This window comes from Rutidosis leptorrhynchoides, chromosome 3, assembly GCF_046630445.1.
Source record: "Rutidosis leptorrhynchoides isolate AG116_Rl617_1_P2 chromosome 3, CSIRO_AGI_Rlap_v1, whole genome shotgun sequence".
Classification (NCBI taxonomy): Eukaryota; Viridiplantae; Streptophyta; class Magnoliopsida; order Asterales; family Asteraceae; genus Rutidosis; species Rutidosis leptorrhynchoides.
Genome location: NC_092335.1, coordinates 231,055,058 through 231,076,469, shown reverse-complemented (window position 1 = coordinate 231,076,469; position 21,412 = coordinate 231,055,058). Strand labels below are relative to the sequence as shown.

At 35.9% G+C, this 21,412-nt stretch overlaps 1 protein-coding gene across 3 annotated transcripts; it reads left to right on the top strand.

Moving 5' to 3' along the window:
* Positions 1-299: 299 nt before the first annotated feature.
* LOC139897273 (uncharacterized) lies at positions 300-2,996 on the top strand. Of its 3 annotated transcripts, none has more exons than XM_071879968.1 (3): positions 300-437; positions 823-1,061; positions 1,315-2,996. In XM_071879968.1, the coding sequence occupies exons 2-3, from the start codon at positions 825-827 to the stop codon at positions 2,815-2,817; spliced, it is 1,740 nt and encodes a 579-aa protein (XP_071736069.1). In that variant the 5' UTR covers positions 300-437; positions 823-824; the 3' UTR covers positions 2,818-2,996. The 3 variants fall into 3 exon arrangements, with proteins under 3 accessions (XP_071736069.1, XP_071736067.1, XP_071736068.1); XM_071879966.1 differs by having other exon boundaries at positions 1,312-2,996; XM_071879967.1 differs by lacking the exon at positions 300-437 and having other exon boundaries at positions 466-1,061; positions 1,312-2,996.
* Positions 2,997-21,412: the final 18,416 nt, after the last annotated feature.

Below are 21,412 nucleotides of genomic sequence, written 5' to 3'. Positions count from 1 at the left end.
TACTAAATGTTCATATTTTCATCTCATCTATAATGTTCGTGAACAAAGTTTTTTCAAAAAACGAAAAAAAAAAAAAGTTTTTACTTCCCCCGCTTCCCCCCGAATGGTTACTTTCCTCTTGATCCTGCCTCTATATATATATATATATATATATATATATATATATATATATATATATATATATAACTTTTAAAAACTAAATGAAATTCAATTAATATTGCGATCCCTAATTCTAACACCTCCCTAAATTTACTATCCTAGTAAAGGCTAATGCGAGCTCGGTACGATATTTGGGGTCAATGAAAACTTGAAAAAGTAAGGAAATGGAGTAAATGAAAATCCTAAATTAATTAAATTTCATTATTATAACCCTGACGAACTCCTCCTCCGGATCCTCCATTTTCTCTCCGGAATTCTCCTTTTTCTCATCGATTCAGGTCTTTTCTTACCTTTAATTTTTTCTGCGTTTATTTTAAATTATTAGTATCTATTAAATGTTCCAAATCTTACTATTCATTCTTACTTTTTTACATATTGAATTATCGTTTTGTGAAGACGAAAATTGGGTGTAATTTGAGCTAAACCCTAGCTACCTAGTTTATGTTGGAATAGTATCTACTACTGCAAATGCTATAATAATATTTAGTTAGTTAGTTGGCCCCATAAAATTAAAATCAAAATCAAAAAGCTACTGAACTACAGTTAAATTACTAGTGTAATTTTTATACCTAATCAGTCTTTCAACAATTGACTGACTAATTTGAAGATTAAGGCCTGCTCTCATATTATCAACGGAATAATTAGTATTTGTGTGTCTTTCAGATATGTCAGCTAGAGATGAGCTGGCAGATGATGATGTTAGGGCAGCCAAGAAATTGAAGATGGATGACCTTCAAACAAAGACAGACGAGGAACTCAAGGAGTTAATTTCGACGAATAAGCGAAACATTGGACTCCTTGAACTCGTTTTGCCTAACAAAGCTCAAGCTTTGAAGGAAGCGATCAAGTCATACGAGGATGAAATCCATCGTAGGGCCGCAAACCCCCTTCGTTCTCCTAAGGTTTCATCTTATTTCCATATATTTCTTATCTCATTTATACAATTTTGAGTGATCTCGTACATTTTGAAAGGGTAAATAGAGCCTGTATCATTAGTTTTATAGCTGAAATGCTTTACAAAAGATATCAATTATGCTGTCCAAAATTACTCTTTTTTACAAAAGATATCAATGATGCTGTCCAAAATTAATTTTTGTTGCTGTACAAGTTTCTTTATAGCCATTTGTTCTCATAATTTTAGTTTTAATCCAGCAGAAAACTAGTCCACAGCTTGATAAAGGGAAATTGGTTATAAAGGTTGAAGTCGGTGATCATTCAGTTGCTGGAAATGAGTATTTGTCTGATAGTTTGTTCATACCTGAAGAAGAACGAGCAGAAAGAGAACAAGCAAACACATCTTCTTCTTCTTCTTCGGATGATGATGATGATGAAGATGATGATGCAGGTGCTTCAATGAATCTTGAAGATGATGAGGCTAAAGAACGTCCTTCGAGTATTAAGTCACCCAAGAGAGTTGATAAATTAAAAGCTAGTTCGTTATCAACTAAATCTAAAGTATTCGAGCCATGTATCCTAAGGAGACAAAGCAAGAATGATAATTTGCAACTTAAAGTGAATATGGATCTTTGCAATAAACCGCAACAAGAGAAGTTGAAAATTTCGGACCCAAATCCAAACCAATTTCCTAACCCAATAAATATATCATACCCAAACCCACAACAATTTTACCCTTTTCAACCCAATTTCTACCCTCAACAACCTCTCAATATTAGCCATCAACAACTCTTATTTAACCAACGACAACAACTCTTCCAACAACAAACACCTCAACCCGAAGCACCCCAATACGAAGGCGGCTCAAGAAAGAGAAGTCATAAAAAAAAGAAAGACAAAGACAAAGTTGTGGTCAAGACATGCAACAAAAAACCTTGGTCGAATAAGGAAGAAGAGTGGTTGGCGGAGTGTTGGGCCGACTCATCTAAAGACTTCAAAAGAGGGAACTCGAAATCCTCATTATGGAATACGATCTATGAAAAGTTCAACAACAATAACTCCGGGTGGGTTCGCGGTGATGATCAACTATCCTCTAAATGGCGAAATATCAACAAAACGTGTCAACAATTCAAGTCTATCTACAACGAGGTCGTCCGCACATGGGATAGCGGTCGAAACGACACGGACATATATGGAAAAGCGGTTGATGAGTATCGCACCACCCACTCGAAGAGCTTCAACATGAAGGACGCATGGTTCGTCTTAAAAGACCATCCACATTGGTATGATCTACCATCAGTAGCTCAATCCGAAACACCATATGCCGCCGGCGAAGACACATTTGAGGAGAACGAGCCGATTAATATTTCGGAAGAAAACCCGGATACTAAATTGAACGATGAATTTGGAGAAGACCCGATTCCACAACTTCCCGAACGAGCACCATCAAGAAAAGTGGCTCGAAGTTCAGCTTCTTCTGATGCGGCGACTTCATCTCGCGGAACTAACTCATTGAAAATGGATGAAATGATGGAGAGTATGTCTCACTTCATGTCCGAGATGGTAGCGGCCGGGAAAAAGGCGGTTGACACTTTCACTAATAATGAAAGGACACGAACCGCCTTACAAGGAGCCCAATTGTTAACCATTTCAACCGCAAACGTAGAGGATTCGACGGACGTACAACGTATAAACAGGATGAAAGCTTATGTTCGTCGAGAGTTTAAAGATTACTTTGATGGTTCAGACGAAGACGAAAAGTAGTAGTTATATATTAATTGTCATTTCCTATTTTTAGGATTAAATAGAGAAATGTAAATTATTGAAACTTTTTTTTAAGTTTTCTTAGTATATAGAGTAGATTGAAATGTTGGCTAAAGAACCAAGGTTGAACCAGAGGTTGATGAGGTTCTTGCAAAGTGAAAATTTGCAATGTTGTTACGTAGGCCAGAAGTGAACTTTTCTTCTATGAATTTGGCATGGGATTTAAGTGTTTTAACATTTCTTAGGAGAGGTATTAGCGTTGAAATGTAAACTGAATTAATGAGAAATGACTAAATTTTGGTGAAAACTGATGGTTTCATTTGTAGTTTTATGATTAAGTAGATTGATTTGGTTTGGAATTGGGTTGTAACTAGAAAAAAATTTGACCGCAGCAACAAAAAATTTGACCGCGCGTTGCTGCGGTTGTATTTAGATATACGTTGGTATACACCTAATAGATTTAATGGCTACACGTTTTTAACGTTTATGAAGTTATTGTCGAGTTAGATCCGAGGGGAGAAATTGGAGAGAAAATGGGGCGTTAATGTCGAACTTAGCAGGTGCTCTACACATCCACATGGTTAGCGTTTCTAAAAAGCGTCTATTTTGAGTATAGTTAGTTGCGTTGTTTGCGTAAATCTATTTCAAGTTTAATGGTGATGGCGGTGGAAAATTACTTCGCTGCGAATAGAAATTATATATGTATAAAAGGTAAGGGAATATGGTTAGCTTTTTAAAAAAGGGTCCGTTTCGATCGCAGTGAGTTGCGTTGTGTTTGTAAAATTATTTTGAGTTTAATGGTGATATCGTGGGTAAATAACTCTCGACGGATAGAAAAGATAAAGGCCGTTAAAAACTTAGGTGGGATTTTGGAGTAAGTTAATATTAAAATATCTTCTATCTTCTATATTACTAAACCAGTAAGATATATCCACGTGGCGCTTCCTGGTTACTCCTCAGCATTTCTAATTTTCTCATAATTTTGAATTAAAAAATTCAATTTTTATGTATGAATGACGCGTGTCCAGAAGCATTCAATCTTCGTTTTAGGGTTTTAACCCTTTTCATTCTCCTTCAATTGAAACACCTCTTTTAGTTTATCTTTAGTTGTTGTCAATTAACCCTAAATCGATTTCTTCACGTAGTCCACAGCATCGTACGCTCTAAATCACTTCTCAAACCCTAATTTCCAATCAACATGTAACAACACGATTTGACCTATGTATATCCCGATTCACGATTTCTAATTCATCTGATATATCAATTGATTATCATCTGCATATAGTTTTTCGATTACAACGAATCATTTTCGTGAGAGATCCGTGAAGGATTTACCTTGATTTTGTTGTACATCTGTCTAAATCGCTATTTCCGTCATCGCCAAATTCATGGGATCTGATAACAATATCCAGATTAGGTTTGAAATCTATTTGTGGTTACCGGCGTCTAAGGTTAGTTTATCAATTGATTTTTGTATGTAGGTATATCAGTATATGTCATGTTGAATTTATTTGTATGAAAAATTGTGTAACTTGTGTTTATTAACTTGAAGCTGTAACTTGGTTTAAACGATCATTCAATTCAAACAACCATTGATTTCATCCGTGCTTTTAGGGTTCTGCGACACTGAGTATTTGAGAAAGGCAAGATAGAAACAGATTGTAATACGATTCTTCAAAAGGTATGTCTAAACCTTTTTTTTTTTTTTACTACTAAATCCATACAATTAGAAACCCACATGGTTCCAGTTTAGGACTTTCACGTAGACTTAAAACGTTTTATTTGTTTATTGAAGTTTTGAGATTTGGATGAATAGATATGTCAATTTGTTTACTTACTTTCTTTTTTCTGCATAGATTTTTTTTATTTTATACAACATTTGATGCCAGTCTGACATATAGTTTTGATATCAAATTCTGAATTTTAATCAATGACATATACTTCTGATTCAATATTTTGGCTTTTGTGTGTGCGACTTTGTTATATAATTACCTGATACAATATCATTTGTAAGGTCTAGGTGTAAGTTAAACAATACCTAAATCATTTAGATTTAAAAATACATAAGACTGTTTATTTTTTAAGACGACTCTCCATTATGCTTGGACTATGTAGATGTTGGTTGCTGTGATATTCTGCACTTTTTACTGTTTAATTGAGGAAAGTAGGTTGATCTTTAAGGAGTATTAAATTTCTAGATTTATTTACATTCAGTTTTCTTCACGATCGTTTGGAAATAAATCTGCACTGAATGCATTCATAATGTATTATACAACCCTAATTTTGTGTAATTGGGGTTTCGTTTCAGACGATCATTAACAATAATTTTATCACATACAACCATTATATCAGTTGTTTTCTGATTATGTACTTTTTTATTATTTGATGGTTACTTTTTTGATGATATGATGATTATTCAGATTATGTATTAAAAGTTAGCTCATTTGATTTGTGGTTATTACAAAAACTTCTCGGTAGCGACACATCTAATGACCTGAATTCTGCCGTTTTTAGGTCTGGAGAGTGTGTTAGAGATACTTCAAGGGTATTGTGTCCTTTAATTAATTGGATGAAGAAAGATGGTGTTTATAGGCTGCTCTATAATTTTATGATTGTCCCGTTTCTTAACAAGGTACTTTCTCAAAGTTAGTTTATCCTTAATCTTTCTTTAATATCTACTTTTAGTGTCCCGTTTTTTAGAACAAGACAACGACAACCCATTTTGCATATTTGTTGCTTAAACAGCATGAAGGTGTTTATACAAATATACTTAACCATATTATTTTTATTTCATGCACAAAATTACTTGTGAATTGTGATATTGTCTTTATCATACCGTTATTTCAATTTAGTTTGATTTAGTGTGGATAAAAATTGATGCCTTAAAGAACGGGTCATAATTGTATTTTTTGATATGGGTAGAAACGGGTCGAATTTGCTCATCACTATATCAAATTTGAAAAACAAACATGAATTTCTCAATGGCACATGCGTTATATTATTACTACTAAATTTAATACCATATCAATTATTCATTATATAATACAACTTTTTAATTTTTTTTAATTTAGTTATAAGTAAATGGGTTAGAATTTCTACCTTTACCAAACTGATATAATTGCCTTGGTTTTCACGGCTATGTTTGGTTATTGTTATAGGTTATCGACATTTGCGAAAACGTATTTTTACAACTACTGTTCAATGGACAGGCTCTCTGTCATTATTAGTTTTTACAAATACTATTTAATAGAGTTGTCGTTCAACACAAGAGCTCATAAATATCAATTGTTGCTTGATTTCTGATTGAATGTTGATATTTGGCGTGTATGTATTTCGAAGAACTATTGTATATAGTAGATGATGGTAAGCATATGTGTATATTTCATCGAATGTCTCTAAGAACTGCCCTATGATTTTAGGTTTTTGTTAATAGCTGCTGGCAACCAAAGGTTTCTTATCAACCACAAAGCTACAGCCAGGTTTGTTTTCTACTTTTATCTTTTCATGGCAGCGACCTGGTGTACGAATGTTTAGATGTTTATGCAGCCTCATTTAGGTAAAATTCATTAATTAGTGATTCTTTGATTATGCAGTTTTTATGAATTCAGTTTCATTGGTTACATTGATTAAGAATTATGTTTTATATGGCAAAGTGTAGTTCAAATCAGGTTACTGGCTCCAATATAAGCTTTTGAGGGGAATCACAATCAAGGTTAGTTTTAGGTTATGTCATCAAGAATCACGCCTTTTCTGCATCTGTGTACACGGTTGTGAAGATAAGGTATCTATACATCTTTAATAGAAGTGGCAAGATGGTTGGGTCACCCTCATACTCTTTCTGGCTAATTGAAATATGTTTGTTGGGTTAGAGATAAAAACACAAAAAAATAAGCCTTTCACATCCGGGTGAGTCATTTATTGTTTCTATTTTATATTTTATCTATATTTATATAGTAATGATTTTTATCTGATGTTAAAATGTGAGTGTTTTGTGCAGTGCATTATTTTTTAAAGAATGGTATTCGATTCTGCAACATGGATACATTAGGTTAATACTTATCTTAATAAGGATACATTAGGTTAAAATTGTAGTTTTGTTATGTATCTTTATAAGTGTTTAAAGATACATTTAGTATGACAATATACCTTATTTGTATTATAAGTGTTTCTTTATAAAAGTCTATCTATAGTATTTTTTCTTTAAAAGCCGAAGTTTGAGTCTGCTATGAATGAGAACGGTCATTACGTAATTCGTAATGCAGCTGTAGTCGATAACCCCGAGAGGTATTGATCAATCCATTGAACACGTGACTGCAAATTAATGATCATTGGAAAGTCAATTGCAATGGCGTTTGATAAATCTGAATGGAATGGTCCTCATGAGCATACTTTTGTCCCCTTTAATGATCTAAATCCAGTTTGTTAGGAGTTGGAGTTACTGCAGGTAATTACATTATATATAAATTTAACTGGTTTCTATTTATTTGTATACAAATTCCTTATTGGTTTGTAGCTACCTATTGTGCTTTGTTTATCATCTTATATGTTTTTTTACGTATTTATTTATTTTTTACGCTTCTGTTAGACAGACGGGCTCATATTTGGTCATATATACATATTTGTAACAATCATAGTGGTAGCGTTCCTGGTGATCCTTTTGATGTGTGAGTGGGTACTATTGCTCCGTCTGTTTCTTCAAGACAGTTTTCCCGTAGGTATTTCTTGCAGCGTGCTAATCGTTTGAACAATATTAGTATTTACGGTCCAGACAAATAAGTAAATTAACTACATGTTAAAATGGGTTGGCCAAAATTAGTAACTCTTTTGCACATTTTTCTTTAACTATAATAATGCAAAAGCATTTGAATATACTTAGAATTGCTACTTGGTTGACTCCTTATTGTATACTCTTTGAGCTGCTACTTAATTTTTTCTAATGAGCTGCTTCATTTTGTGAATATAGGCGTGTTGGTTTCTTTATATGAATGTTAGTAATGTGTTAACTTCTTTTATATTGCTGTGTTGCAGGTAATAAAGGACTCAGAAGACCCAATGGGAAAGTGAGCATGTAATTTTATGTAGACATTATTTGTTTTGTTTTAACTACCCGCTACCCGCTACCAGTTTAAACTTTGACAATGTAGTATTCGCATTGAATGTGTAATGTCCTAGAATGCATCGTAAAAGAACACCGATGTCCACCGTGGCATCTCGCGGTTGACCTCAACCTTTTTACCATCAATTTGAAAAATATGTATTGTTTTTTTATATGCTTTATTAAATGTGTGGGCAGTTTGGTAAGTTTACATTATGACTCAAACTAATTGGAAAGAGTAAGGTTATAAACTGATATTGCTGACTAAAATTCTAGAAGGGGGTAAAGTAAGTTAAGGGGTGTTTGGATGCCTGTTTTAAGTCATTATCAACAAATTGCGTAACACTAATAAGTAAAAAACCGGGCATGATTATATGATTACTTTCGATCAATTACTTTATTGAATAATCTTTTCTATATCATCAGTAGCAAAGTTCATCACAATAATGTTTTCCAAGTATTCTATGACAAACTTTGTGAGTGAGTTTTATCAAAACTACAAAAACCTAGGCACCTAATAATATATAGGATAATATTAATGTTATTATGTGTTTTGTGTTTTGCTATTGTCGGATTTAGTAGCCTTAATCTATAAGTTTTGTGTAAAACAAAACAGTTCACCAACAACAATACTTGCGATACTGTCTTTATCATATCGTTAATTGATATAACATTTTACGATTATGTTGTGTAATCAATATATGTATGAACAAAATTTATCAAAATATTATTGATGTTGTTGTGTACAAAAACATTTTTTACTAATTCAACCACAACAATACTTTGACACTTTTCGTATAATATCGTTATTTCATATATAAGTTTAAAAACTAATAATTTTTGCGGATGAGTCCCCGTGCAAAGCACGGGCTCATAAATCTAGTACAATTTACATTTGGTTCCCCTATTCATGGGTGAGAAAGTATGCGTTGGTTATTCATGGGTGAGAAAGTATGTGTTGGTTAATTTTGGGGGGGGGGGGGGGGGGGGGGGGGGGTAAAATGTAATTTTGTTTGAGTGATGTTGTTTTTGGAAATGAGACAACAGAAACTCCCGTGTCATTATATATACCTATATTTAAATGGTAAAGTGGAAATGAATAGTGCTATTCATTTTTTATTTTTCGCAAACTTAACCCCTTAACTTTCATTAAAATACAAATCGAACCCCCCACTTTATACGTATATTTTTTCCCAAATTTCACAAGCTTAACCCCCTAACTTTTATTAAAATACAAATCGAACCCCCACTTTACTAACTTTTTTTTTTTTTTACTAATATTCAATTTTCACAAACTTAACCCCCTAACTTTTATTAAAATACAAATTGAACCCCCACTTTATACGTAAAGTTTTTTCAAATTTCACAAACTTAACCCACTAACTTTTATTAAAATACAAATCGAACCCCCACTTTCCTAACTTTTTTTTTTAAATAAAACCCGAACGCTAAAAGAAGCAACTTTCACAAAAGGTACAACCCTTCAATGTTATGTCGAAAAAAATTCTTTTTTACAAAATAGATCAAGACTTTTTTTTAACTCGCATTCAAAACGGAGCCCCCGGCGCGAAGCGAGGGCTCCACAACTAGTTTAGTATATTAAGGGTAATATATTAAAGGTAATATATGAATATAATTGTTGATGCATATTTGTGTAGGTAACGAAAAAAAAAAGTGTGGTAAAAATATCACTCACCATATATTAAATATATTAAGAACTTTATTTTGTGAAAAATTTATACTCCGTACTTAGTTATTTAAATATTGATTGGTCATTGATTATTAAAATTAAAATAAAGTAAAAAATACAGTACGAAAACAAAAAAAGGGTAATAAACCCCTAAAAAATCACCGATAAGTAGAGCAAGAAACCAAAATGGGTTTGATATTATAAACCCAATTCAACTTTGGTCGGATTCATGATCTTTTTGATGAAAAATTGAAACTTGGAAGAGAAACAAAACTCTGAGAAAGTCAGTCCTTTGACATGAAAAAGGATTTCAAGAATCACATTTTATTTCTGTCTCTAAACCTTAAAATTAAAAAGCAATTGTTTTATTTTACGGGGTTTGAGTCAAACCCTGTAAACAAGACCTAAAGCTTAAAAAATGGATTGATTGAGTTTACTTGAAGACCCAAATAGGTTCAAGTACATAAGACCGTTTGTAACGGGAACCCGGCGACGGCGTGGCAGCCTAGGTGGCAGCCGGCCACGCCCCACCATCTCCAGTATCGGCGCGAGGCAAGGGGCGGGGGAGAGGGGCAGCGCGAGTGTGCGTGGCCTGGCAACGCGTTTGGCGACGGGCGTGGGAGGGGAATGATGGACAGGTGGCAAGCATCGATTAGTTTGCTTTTTTGACCTCACGTTGTTTTGAAGAAAAATTGGAAGAACGGAGACATGGGAAAGAAGATAGAAACACGGAAGATGATGAGGTTTTGAAGAGAAGATGGAGAAGATAATGTTTTGATACGGAGTATTATTTATTAATATTTAATATTTAATATTATTTATTATATGGAGGATAATAATAAAGTGGAGTATAAAATTGGGACTGCATTATACGAAGTAGTATACGGAGTATAATTTTAAGGTTTTTTACATATAAATAACATAAAACAAATTAATAAAACACAAAAAAAATAAAAATCAAATGTCAACTCAGCATTCCACTAACCCACACCACAAACTCACACCACAAACTCACACCACCACTACTTCACACAAACAACCCACACGTCCTAGTCATCAAAAAGCAACACACGCCCCCAACCCACGCCCCCTACCGTTACGAATGGTCTAATATCAAAATTTACTCCAAGACCCAAATGGGTCCAATCACATTATAGAATATTACTTGAGGACCCAAATGGGTCCAAATGGGTTTAATTCAAAAGATTTGATTTCAAAGCGCGAGTTCGAGACGCGTTGTTCGACGCGCATTTTCAACGCGATTTTTCGACACCCGGTTTCGACGCCCGTTTTTGGCCCCCGGTTTCGGCCCCCGGTTTTCGGCGCCCGGTTTTCGGACCCCGTTTTCGTCACCCGATTTTGGACCCGTTTTCGGCCCTCGGTTTCGACCCCCGTTTTTGGACCTAGTTTTCGACGCCCAGTTTCGGCACCCCGTTTTCAGCGTGCATTTTCGGCCCCTGGTTTTCGGCCCCCCGTTTTCAGCACTCAGTTTCGGCACTCGGTTTCGGCACCCGTTTTCGACGCCCGGTTTCTGTACCCGGTTTTCGACGCCCGTTTTGGGACACCGTTTTCGGCCCCCGGTTTTTCGCCCCCCGGTTTTTCGCCCCCGGTTTCGGCCCCCGTTCTCCTCCCCGGTTTCGGCACCCTGTTTCGGCGCCCGATTTCGGCCCCGTTTTTGGACCCCGATTTTGGCGCCCGGTTTCGGCCTCCGTTTTTGGACCCCAATTTCGACGCCCGGTTTCAGCCTCCGTTTTTGGACCCCGTTTTCGACGCCCGTTTTCAGCGCTCGTTTTCGATGCGCATTTTCGTCGCCCGGTTTTTGGCCCCCAATTTCGGCACCCGGTTTCGGCACCCAGTTTCGGCCCCCGGTTCCGGCCCCCGTTTTCGACGCCCGATTTCGACACCCCGTTTTCGACGCCCGGTTTTCGGCGCCCGTTTTGGGACACCGTTTTCGGTCCCCGGTTTTCCGCCTCCGGTTTCGGTCCCCGTTCTCCGCCCCGGTTTCGGCACCCTGTTTCGGCGCCCGTTTTCAGCCCCTTTTTTGAACCCCGATTTCGGCGCCCGGTTTCGGCATCCGTTTTTGGACCCCATTTTCGACGCCCGGTTTTGGCTCCGTTTTTTGACCCCGATTTCGGCACCCGTTTTCGGCGCGCGTTTTCAGCTCCCGTTTTCGGTGCGCGTTTTATGTGCCCGGTTTTTGGCCCCCGATTTCGGCACCCGGTTTTGACCCCGGTTTCGCACCCCGTTTTCGACGCCCGATTTCGACACCCCGTTTTCGAAGCCCGGTTTCGGCACTCCATTTTCGGCGCCCGTTTTGAGACACCGTTTTCCCCGGTTTTTCGCCCGGTTTTGGCACCCTGTTTCGGCGCCCGTTTTCAGAGCCCAGTTTCGACCCGCATTTTCGGCGCCCGTTTTCGACGCTTGGTTTCGGCGCCCGGTTTTGACACGTGTTTTCGATGCCCGGTTTCGACGCCCGATTTCGAGGCGCGTGTTCGACACCCCGTTTAGAGGCGCGTTTCGGCTTGCGAAATGGGCGCACGTTTTTCGACACCCATTCTTTACGTGTGTTTTCGAAGCGCCTTTTTTGAGGCGCGTTTTCGGCGTGTGTTTTCTTTACAAAAACGGGTTTGATGTGTTAAGACGTAACCTTTAAAATGTAGACAATATGCTTAATAATTAACACATAATACAGGCAACTAAAACCCGATCATGCAGTAACTAGCAAGTAAATTGACCAGTTCGATCCACAGGGAGAAGTTTGTTTTAAGGACTTTAAACGATTAATTATTCTAAAGAGGGAGTTTTAATTGTAGAATTGGTTAAGTAACAAACAGGAAATAAAATGAGATAAATAACAAGGATGAGAAGGCGGTGTTTACTTCAATGCTTGATAAATGATAGGGATTGTTCTTTTATACTTAAACCCATTATTTTGTAGTTACAAGTAAATGGTTCATATCAATCTCACAATATCTATAAACCGAGAACTATAAACTTAGTAAATTCACATAAACCTTGTCATTAGTTCTTCTTTACCTATGTTTAATCAATAAGACTCTTCCTTGGTTGAATTCACATAAAACCTAGTTTATTAATATCACTCTAAATAAACTACACTATTGTGAAATCTAGTTACCATTCAATTACCATCCTACACTCACATGTAGATGTCTAAATCACTAAGTGTTGAAGTACAAGCCATGAACATTGATAAACTCACATAAATCAATTCATAACTTGTATAATTGAACTAGAGTAAATGGATACTTACAACAATGGATATATGGAAGAACATAATTGATTTAGATTGATTAGATTAATTAGACCCAACCCGGTTAAACTCACATAAAACCTAAATTACAACAATCACTTGAGGTAAATTCATGACTATGTAGTTCTAGTACCTATTCAATTACCGATCTAAACATATAGCAAAGTCGTCAATTAAGTATATGTTTACCCGTCTAGATTACTAGGTGTATTGAAGCATAGATTGTGTTCCTAGTGTCACATGTAGTTAACAATCTATGTAATTGAAGGAAAGTACCAAACTAGCATAACTATGGTTCTTTTGGTTGGACATGGTAATTTAATCAATCAAACATCATAGTAACTTAAATAACATTAAAAGATAGAACAATCCCAAACCATAAATCTTACATTAAAGTAAACAAACAAGGCTTTAGCCAATCATAATAATGAAAGTTACAACGATACAATCGAAACAATAGGAATTCATAATCTTATCACTAAAATAAATGAAACCGAGAGTACCTATTGTAGCGTATGATCCCTTCTTCAATCTTGATGTTCAAAAGGGTGAAGAACCCTTTAGAATGGCTGGGGAAACCCCCTTCTCGGACTACTACTGATCTATATTGTGGTGTCTGTTTAGAATGAGTTTTTGAGCCTTTAAATAGCAAGAAAAGTAGGTATTTCAGCCCCACAGGTCCCGATGCGCCGCATCTCTTTAGGGATGCGCCGTATCACCTTTTCACCTACTACCTAGCTCGCGTACAGGTCATTTCCAGCTCATTTTTGACGTTTTATACCCAGATACGCCGCATCTAAAAGAGATGCGCCGCATCTGACCTTACTGATGCGCCGTATGCCTCTGAAACGCCGCATTTAATGCTTTCGGAACTTTTTTGGCCTCAGATGCGCCGCATCTAAAGTAGATGCGCCGCATATGGTACTGTTTATAGGTAATTTTCCAATATGATGTTGTAGAGCTCTGAGTTACGGACGTCTGGGCTCCGGATTCACCCTTTTTCGAGTTCGTATGACCGAGTTATGGCCAAAACGGTGCAGGTGCGCAGAATCTTCTAAAATCAGCAATATTTTCCATAAATCTTCTTTTCAACACTCGCAATGGATTATACACACATTTTAACTTATTACAATACACAAGTACAACAATTACATACAAAATGATACAAAATCGGATCGAAATAACGACAACAAATATGTATAATTTTTGCGTTATCAAATCCCCACACTTAAACCTTGCTTGTCCTCAAGCAAGACTTACAAAAACTAAAATATATTACAATGAACATACACATTTTTGAAAACACACACGAATCACACTCACACTTTTATTTATTTCACAATGTAACACACGCACGCGTTTTGAGTATACACACAGCTTTAGAGTACACACGCGAATTGAAATCACACCAAAGTCGAAAGGTGGGTTTTAAAGTCCACATTTCTTGAAAATTTGGATCCTTAGGGAAATTTGGATCTTTACGAAAAACCTTTGATATTTTGAAAAATAGTCATGTTAGTTTTTACACTAATCAAGTTTTTCGGTTTTAACCTCAAAGTCCGGTTGAGGGTAACTGAAAACCGAAGCCTCAGTCGGCGATTAGCAAGCTACTCGCCCCCATGATTGTAGTATCATGGAACTTGTAACCGGATGTCCTAAAAATGGTTTTACACAATATAGTTCATAAAATATCATAAGTTTTAGAAGAAACTATATCATGTCCAAATATCATCGGTGAACCATGAGTTTGCACACCTCAATTCGTTATGGCATATGTATGTTGACCGCGGTCAAACATAGATGCGTTTGATCTTTACGGAGATCATCCATCCGGGGATTAGATTCATTATGAAATGTCCCGTTCTTATTGATTAAAAACGTTCCATATTAATTGATTTCGTTGCGAGGTTTTGACCTCTATATGAGACGTTTTTCAAAGACTGCATTCATTTTTAAAACAAACCATAACCTTTATTTCATAAATAAAGGTTTAAAAAGCTTTACGTAGATTATCAAATAATGATAATCTAAAATATCTTGTTTACACACGACCATTACATAATGGTTTACAATACAAATATGTTACAACAAAATAAGTTTCTTGAATGCAGTTTTTTACACAAAATATCATACAAGCATGGACTCCAAATCTCGTCCTTATTTAAGTATGTGACAGCGGAAGCTCCTAATAATCACCTGAGAATAAACATGCTTAAAACGTCAACAAAAATGTTGGTGAGTTATAGGTTTAACCTATATATATCAAATCATAATAATAGACCACAAGATTTCATATTTCAATACACATCCCATACATAGAGATAAAAATCATTCATATGGTGAACACCTGGTAACCGACATTAACAAGATGCATATATAAGAATATCCCCATCATTCCGGGACACCCTTCGGATATGATATAAATTTCGAAGTACTAAAGCATCTGGTACTTTGGATGGGGTTTGTTAGGCCCAATAGATCTATCTTTAGGATTCGCGTCAATTAGGGTGTCTGTTCCCTAATTCTTAGATTACCAGACTTAATAAAAAGGGGCATATTCGATTTCGATAATTCAACCATAGAATGTAGTTTCACGTACTTGTGTCTATTTTGTAAATCATTTATAAAACCTGCATGTATTCTCATCCCAAAAATATTAGATTTTAAAAGTGGGACTATAACTCACTTTCACAGATTTTTACTTCGTCGGGAAGTAAGACTTGGCCACTGATTGATTCACGAACCTATAACAATATATACATATATATCAAAGTATGTTCAAAATATATTTACAACACTTTTAATATATTTTGATGTTTTAAGTTTATTAAGTCAGCTGTCCTCGTTAGTAACCTACAACTAGTTGTCCACAGTTAGATGTACAGAAATAAATCGATAAATATTATCTTGAATCAATCCACGACCCAGTGTATACGTATCTCAGTATTGATCACAACTCAAACTATATATATTTTGGAATCAACCTCAACCCTGTATAGCTAACTCCAACATTCACATATAGAGTGTCTATGGTTGTTCCGAAATATATATAGAGGTGTCGACATGATAGGTCGAAACATTGTATACGTGTCTATGGTATCTCAATATTACATAATATACAATACAAGTTGATTAAGTTATGGTTGGAATAGATTTGTTACCAATTTTCACGTAGCTAAAATGAGAAAAATTATCCAATCTTGTTTTACCCATAACTTCTTCATTTTAAATCCGTTTTGAGTGAATAAAATTGCTATGGTTTCATATTGAACTCTATTTTATGAATCTAAACAGAAAAAGTATAGGTTTATAGTCGGAAAAATAAGTTACAAGTCATTTTTGTAAAGGTAGTCATTTCAGTCGAAAGAACGACGTCTAGATGACCATTTTAGAAAACATACTTCCACTTTGAGTTTAACCATAATTTTTGGATATAGTTTCATGTTCATAATAAAAATCATTTTCTCAGAATAACAACTTTTAAATCAAAGTTTATCATAGTTTTTAATTAACTAACCCAAAACAGCCCGCGGTGTTACTACGACGGCGTAAATCCGGTTTTACGGTGTTTTTCGTGTTTCCAGGTTTTAAATCATTAAGTTAGCATATCATATAGATATAGAACATGTGTTTAGTTGATTTTAAAAGTCAAGTTAGATGGATTAACTTTTGTTTGCGAACAAGTTTAGAATTAACTAAACTATGTTCTAGTGATTACAAGTTTAAACCTTCGAATAAGATAGCTTTATATGTATGAATCGAATGATGTTATGAACATCATTACTACCTTAAGTTTCTTGGATAAACCTACTGGAAAAGAGAAAAATGGATCTAGCTTCAACGGATCCTTGGATGGCTCGAAGTTCTTGAAGCAGAATCATGACACGAAAACAAGTTCAAGTAAGATCATCACTTGAAATAAGATTGTTATAGTTATAGAAATTGAACCAAAGTTTGAATATGATTATTACCTTGTATTAGAATGATAACCTACTGTAAGACACAAAGATTTCTTGAGGTTGGATGATCACCTTACAAGATTGGAAGTGAGCTAGCAAACTTGAAAGTATTCTTGATTTTATGAAACTAGAACTTTTGGAATTTATGAAGAACACTTAGAACTTGAAGATAGAACTTGAGAGAGATCAATTAGATGAAGAAAATTGAAGAATTAAAGTGTTTGTAGGTGTTTTTGGTCGTTGGTGTATGGATTAGATATAAAGGATATGTAATTTTGTTTTCATGTAAATAAGTCATGAATGATTACTCATATTTTTGTAATTTTATGAGATATTTCATGCTAGTTGCCAAATGATGGTTCCCACATGTGTTAGGTGACTCACATGGGCTGCTAAGAGCTGATCATTGGAGTGTATATACCAATAGTACATACATCTAAAAGCTGTGTATTGTACGAGTACGAATACGGGTGCATACGAGTAGAATTGTTGATGAAACTGAACGAGGATGTAATTGTAAGCATTTTTATTAAGTAGAAGTATTTTGATAAGTGTATTGAAGTCTTTCAAAAGTGTATAAATACATATTAAAACACTACATGTATATACATTTTAACTGAGTCGTTAAGTCATCGTTAGTCGTTACATGTAAGTGTTGTTTTTAAACCTTTAGGTTAACGGTCTTGTTAAATGTTGTTAACCCAATGTTTATAATATCAAATGAGATTTTAAATTATTATATTATCATGATATTATCATGTATGAATATCTCTTAATATGATATATATACATTAAATGTCTTTACAACGATAATCGTTACATATATGTCTCGTTTAAAAATCATTAAGTTAGTAGTCTTGTTTTTACATATGTAGTTCATTGTTAATATACTTAATGATATGTTTACTTATCATAGTATCATGTTAACTATATATATATCCATATATATGTCATCATATAGTTTTTACAAGTTTTAACGTTCGTGAATCACCGGTCAACTTGGGTGGTCAATTGTCTATATGAAACATATTTCAATTAATCAAGTCTTAACAAGTTTGATTGCTTAACATGTTGGAAACATTTAATCATGTAAATATCAATCTCAATTAATATATATAAACATGGAAAAGTTCGGGTCACTACAGTACCTACCCGTTAAATAAATTTCGTCCCGAAATTTTAAGCTGTTGAAGGTGTTGACGAATCTTCTGGAAATAGATGTGGGTATTTCTTCTTCATCTGATCTTCACGCTCCCAGGTGAACTCGGGTCCTCTACGAGCATTCCATCGAACCTTAACAATTGGTATCTTGTTTTGCTTAAGTCTTTTAACCTCACGATCCATTATTTCGACGGGCTCTTCGATGAATTGAAGTTTTTCGTTGATTTGGATTTCATCTAACGGAATAGTGAGATCTTCTTTAGCAAAACATTTCTTCAAATTCGAGACGTGGAAAGTGTTATGTACAGCCGCGAGTTGTTGAGGTAACTCAAGTCGGTAAGCTACTGGTCCGACACGATCAATAATCTTGAATGGTCCAATATACCTTGGATTTAATTTCCCTCGTTTACCAAATCGAACAACGCCTTTCCAAGGTGCAACTTTAAGCATGACCATCTCTCCAATTTCAAATTCTATATCTTTTCTTTTAATGTCAGCGTAGCTCTTTTGTCGACTTTGGGCGGTTTTCAACCGTTGTTGAATTTGGATGATCTTCTCGGTAGTTTCTTGTATAATCTCCGGACCCGTAATCTGTCTATCCCCCACTTCACTCCAACAAATTGGAGACCTGCACTTTCTACCATAAAGTGCTTCAAACGGCGCCATCTCAATGCTTGAATGGTAGCTGTTGTTGTAGGAAAATTCTGCTAACGGTAGATGTCGATCCCAACTGTTTCCGAAATCAATAACACATGCTCGTAGCATGTCTTCAAGCGTTTGTATCGTCCTTTCGCTCTGCCCATCAGTTTGTGGATGATAGGCAGTACTCATGTCTAGACGAGTTCCTAATGCTTGCTGTAATGTCTGCCAGAATCTTGAAATAAATCTGCCATCCCTATCAGAGATAATAGAGATTGGTATTCCATGTCTGGAGACGACTTCCTTCAAATACAGTCATGCTAACTTTTCCATCTTTTCATCTTCTCTTATTGGCAGGAAGTGTGCTGATTTGGTGAGATGATCAACTATTACCCAAATAGTATCAAAACCACTTGCAGTCCTTGGCAATTTAGTGATGAAATCCATGGTAATGTTTTCCCATTTCCACTCCGAGATTTCGGGTTGTTGAAGTAGACCTGATGGTTTCTGATGCTCAGCTTTGACCTTAGAACACGTCAAACATTCTCCTACGTATTTAGCAACATCGGCTTTCATACCCGGCCACCAAAAATGTTTCTTGAGATCCTTGTACATCTTCCCCGTTCCAGGATGTATTGAGTATCTGGTTTTATGAGCTTCTCTAAGTACCATTTCTCTCATATCTCCAAATTTTGGTACCCAAATCCTTTCAGCCCTATACCGGGTTCCGTCTTCCCAAATATTAAGATGCTTCTCCGATCCTTTGGGTATTTCATCCTTTAAATTTCCCTCTTTTAAAACTCCTTGTTGCGCCTCCTTTATTTGAGTAGTAATGTTATTATGAATCATTATATTCATTGATTTTACTCGAATGGGTTCTCTGTCCTTCCTGCTCAAGGCATCGGCTACCACATTTGCCTTCCCCGGGTGGTAACGAATCTCAAAGTCGTAATCATTCAATAATTCAATCCACCTACGCTGCCTCATATTCAGTTGTTTCTGATTAAATATGTGTTGAAGACTTTTGTGGTCGGTATATATAATACTTTTGACCCCATATAAGTAGTGCCTCCAAGTCTTTAATGCAAAAACAACCGTGCCTAATTCCAAATCATGCGTCGTATAATTTTGCTCGTGAATCTTCAATTGTCTAGATGCATAAGCAATCACCTTCGTTCGTTGCATTAATACACAACCGAGACCTTGCTTTGATGCGTCACAATAAATCACAAAATCATCATTCCCTTCAGGCAATGACAATATAGGTGCCGTAGTTAGCTTTTTCTTCAATAACTGAAACGCTTTCTCTTGTTCATCCTTCCATTCAAATTTCTTCCCTTTATGCGTTAATGCAGTCAAGGGTTTTGCTATTCTGGAAAAGTCTTGGATGAACCTTCTGTAGTAACCAGCTAGTCCTAAAAACTGCTCATATGTGTTTCGGAGTTTTCGGGGTTTTCCACTTTTCAACAGTTTCTATCTTTGCCGGATCCACCTTAATACCTTCTTTGTTCACTATGTGACCGAGGAATTGAACTTCTTCCAACCAAAATGCACACTTTGAAAACTTAGCGTACAATTCTTCCTTCCTCAATACTTCTAACACCTTTCTCAAATGTTCACCGTGTTCTTGGTCATTCTTTGAGTAAATAAGTATGTCATCAATGAAAACAATGACAAACTTGTCAAGGTATGGTCCACACACTCGGTTCATAAGGTCCATGAACACAGCTGGTGCATTAGTTAAACCAAACGGCATGACCATAAACTCGTAATGACCGTAACGTGTTCTGAAAGCAGTCTTTGGAATATCATCTTCTTTCACCCGCATTTGATGATACCCGGAACGTAAGTCAATCTTTGAATAAACAGACGAGCCTTGTAGTTGATCAAATAAGTCATCGATTCTCGGTAGTGGGTAGCGGTTCTTGATGGTAAGTTTGTTCAACTCTCGGTAGTCGATACACAACCTGAATATACCATCTTTCTTCTTGACAAACAAAACAGGAGCTCCCCACGGTGATGTGCTTGGTCGAATGAAACCACGCTCTAAAAGTTCTTGTAATTGGCTTTGTAGTTCTTTCATCTCGCTGGGTGCGAGTCTGTAAGGAGCACGAGCTATTGGTGCAGCTCCTGGTACAAGATCTATTTGAAATTCAACGGATCGATGTGGGGGTAATCCCGGTAATTCTTTCGGAAATACATCAGGAAATTCTTTTGCGACGGGAACATCATTGATGCTCTTTTCTTCAGTTTGTACTTTCTTGACGTGTGCTAGAACAGCATAGCAACCTTTTCTTATTAGTTTTTGTGCCTTCAAATTACTAATAAGATGTAGCTTCGTGTTGCCCTTTTCTCCGTACACCATTAAGGGTTTTCCTTTTTCTCGTATAATGCGAATTGCATTTTTGTAACAAACGATCTCCGCTTTCACTTCTTTCAACCAGTCCATACCGATTATCACATCAAAACTCCCTAACTCTACTGGTATCAAATCAATCTTAAATGTTTCGCTAACCAGTTTAATTTCTCGATTCCGACATATATTATCTGCTGAAATTAATTTACCATTTGCTAATTCGAGTAAAAATTTACTATCCAAAGGCGTCAATGGACAACTTAATTTAGCACAAAAATCTCTACTCATATAGCTTCTATCCGCACCCGAATCAAATAAAACGTAAGCAGATTTATTGTCAATAAGAAACGTACCCGTAACAAGCTCCGGGTCTTCCTGTGCCTCTGCCGCATTAATATTGAAAACTCTTCCACGGCCTTGTCCA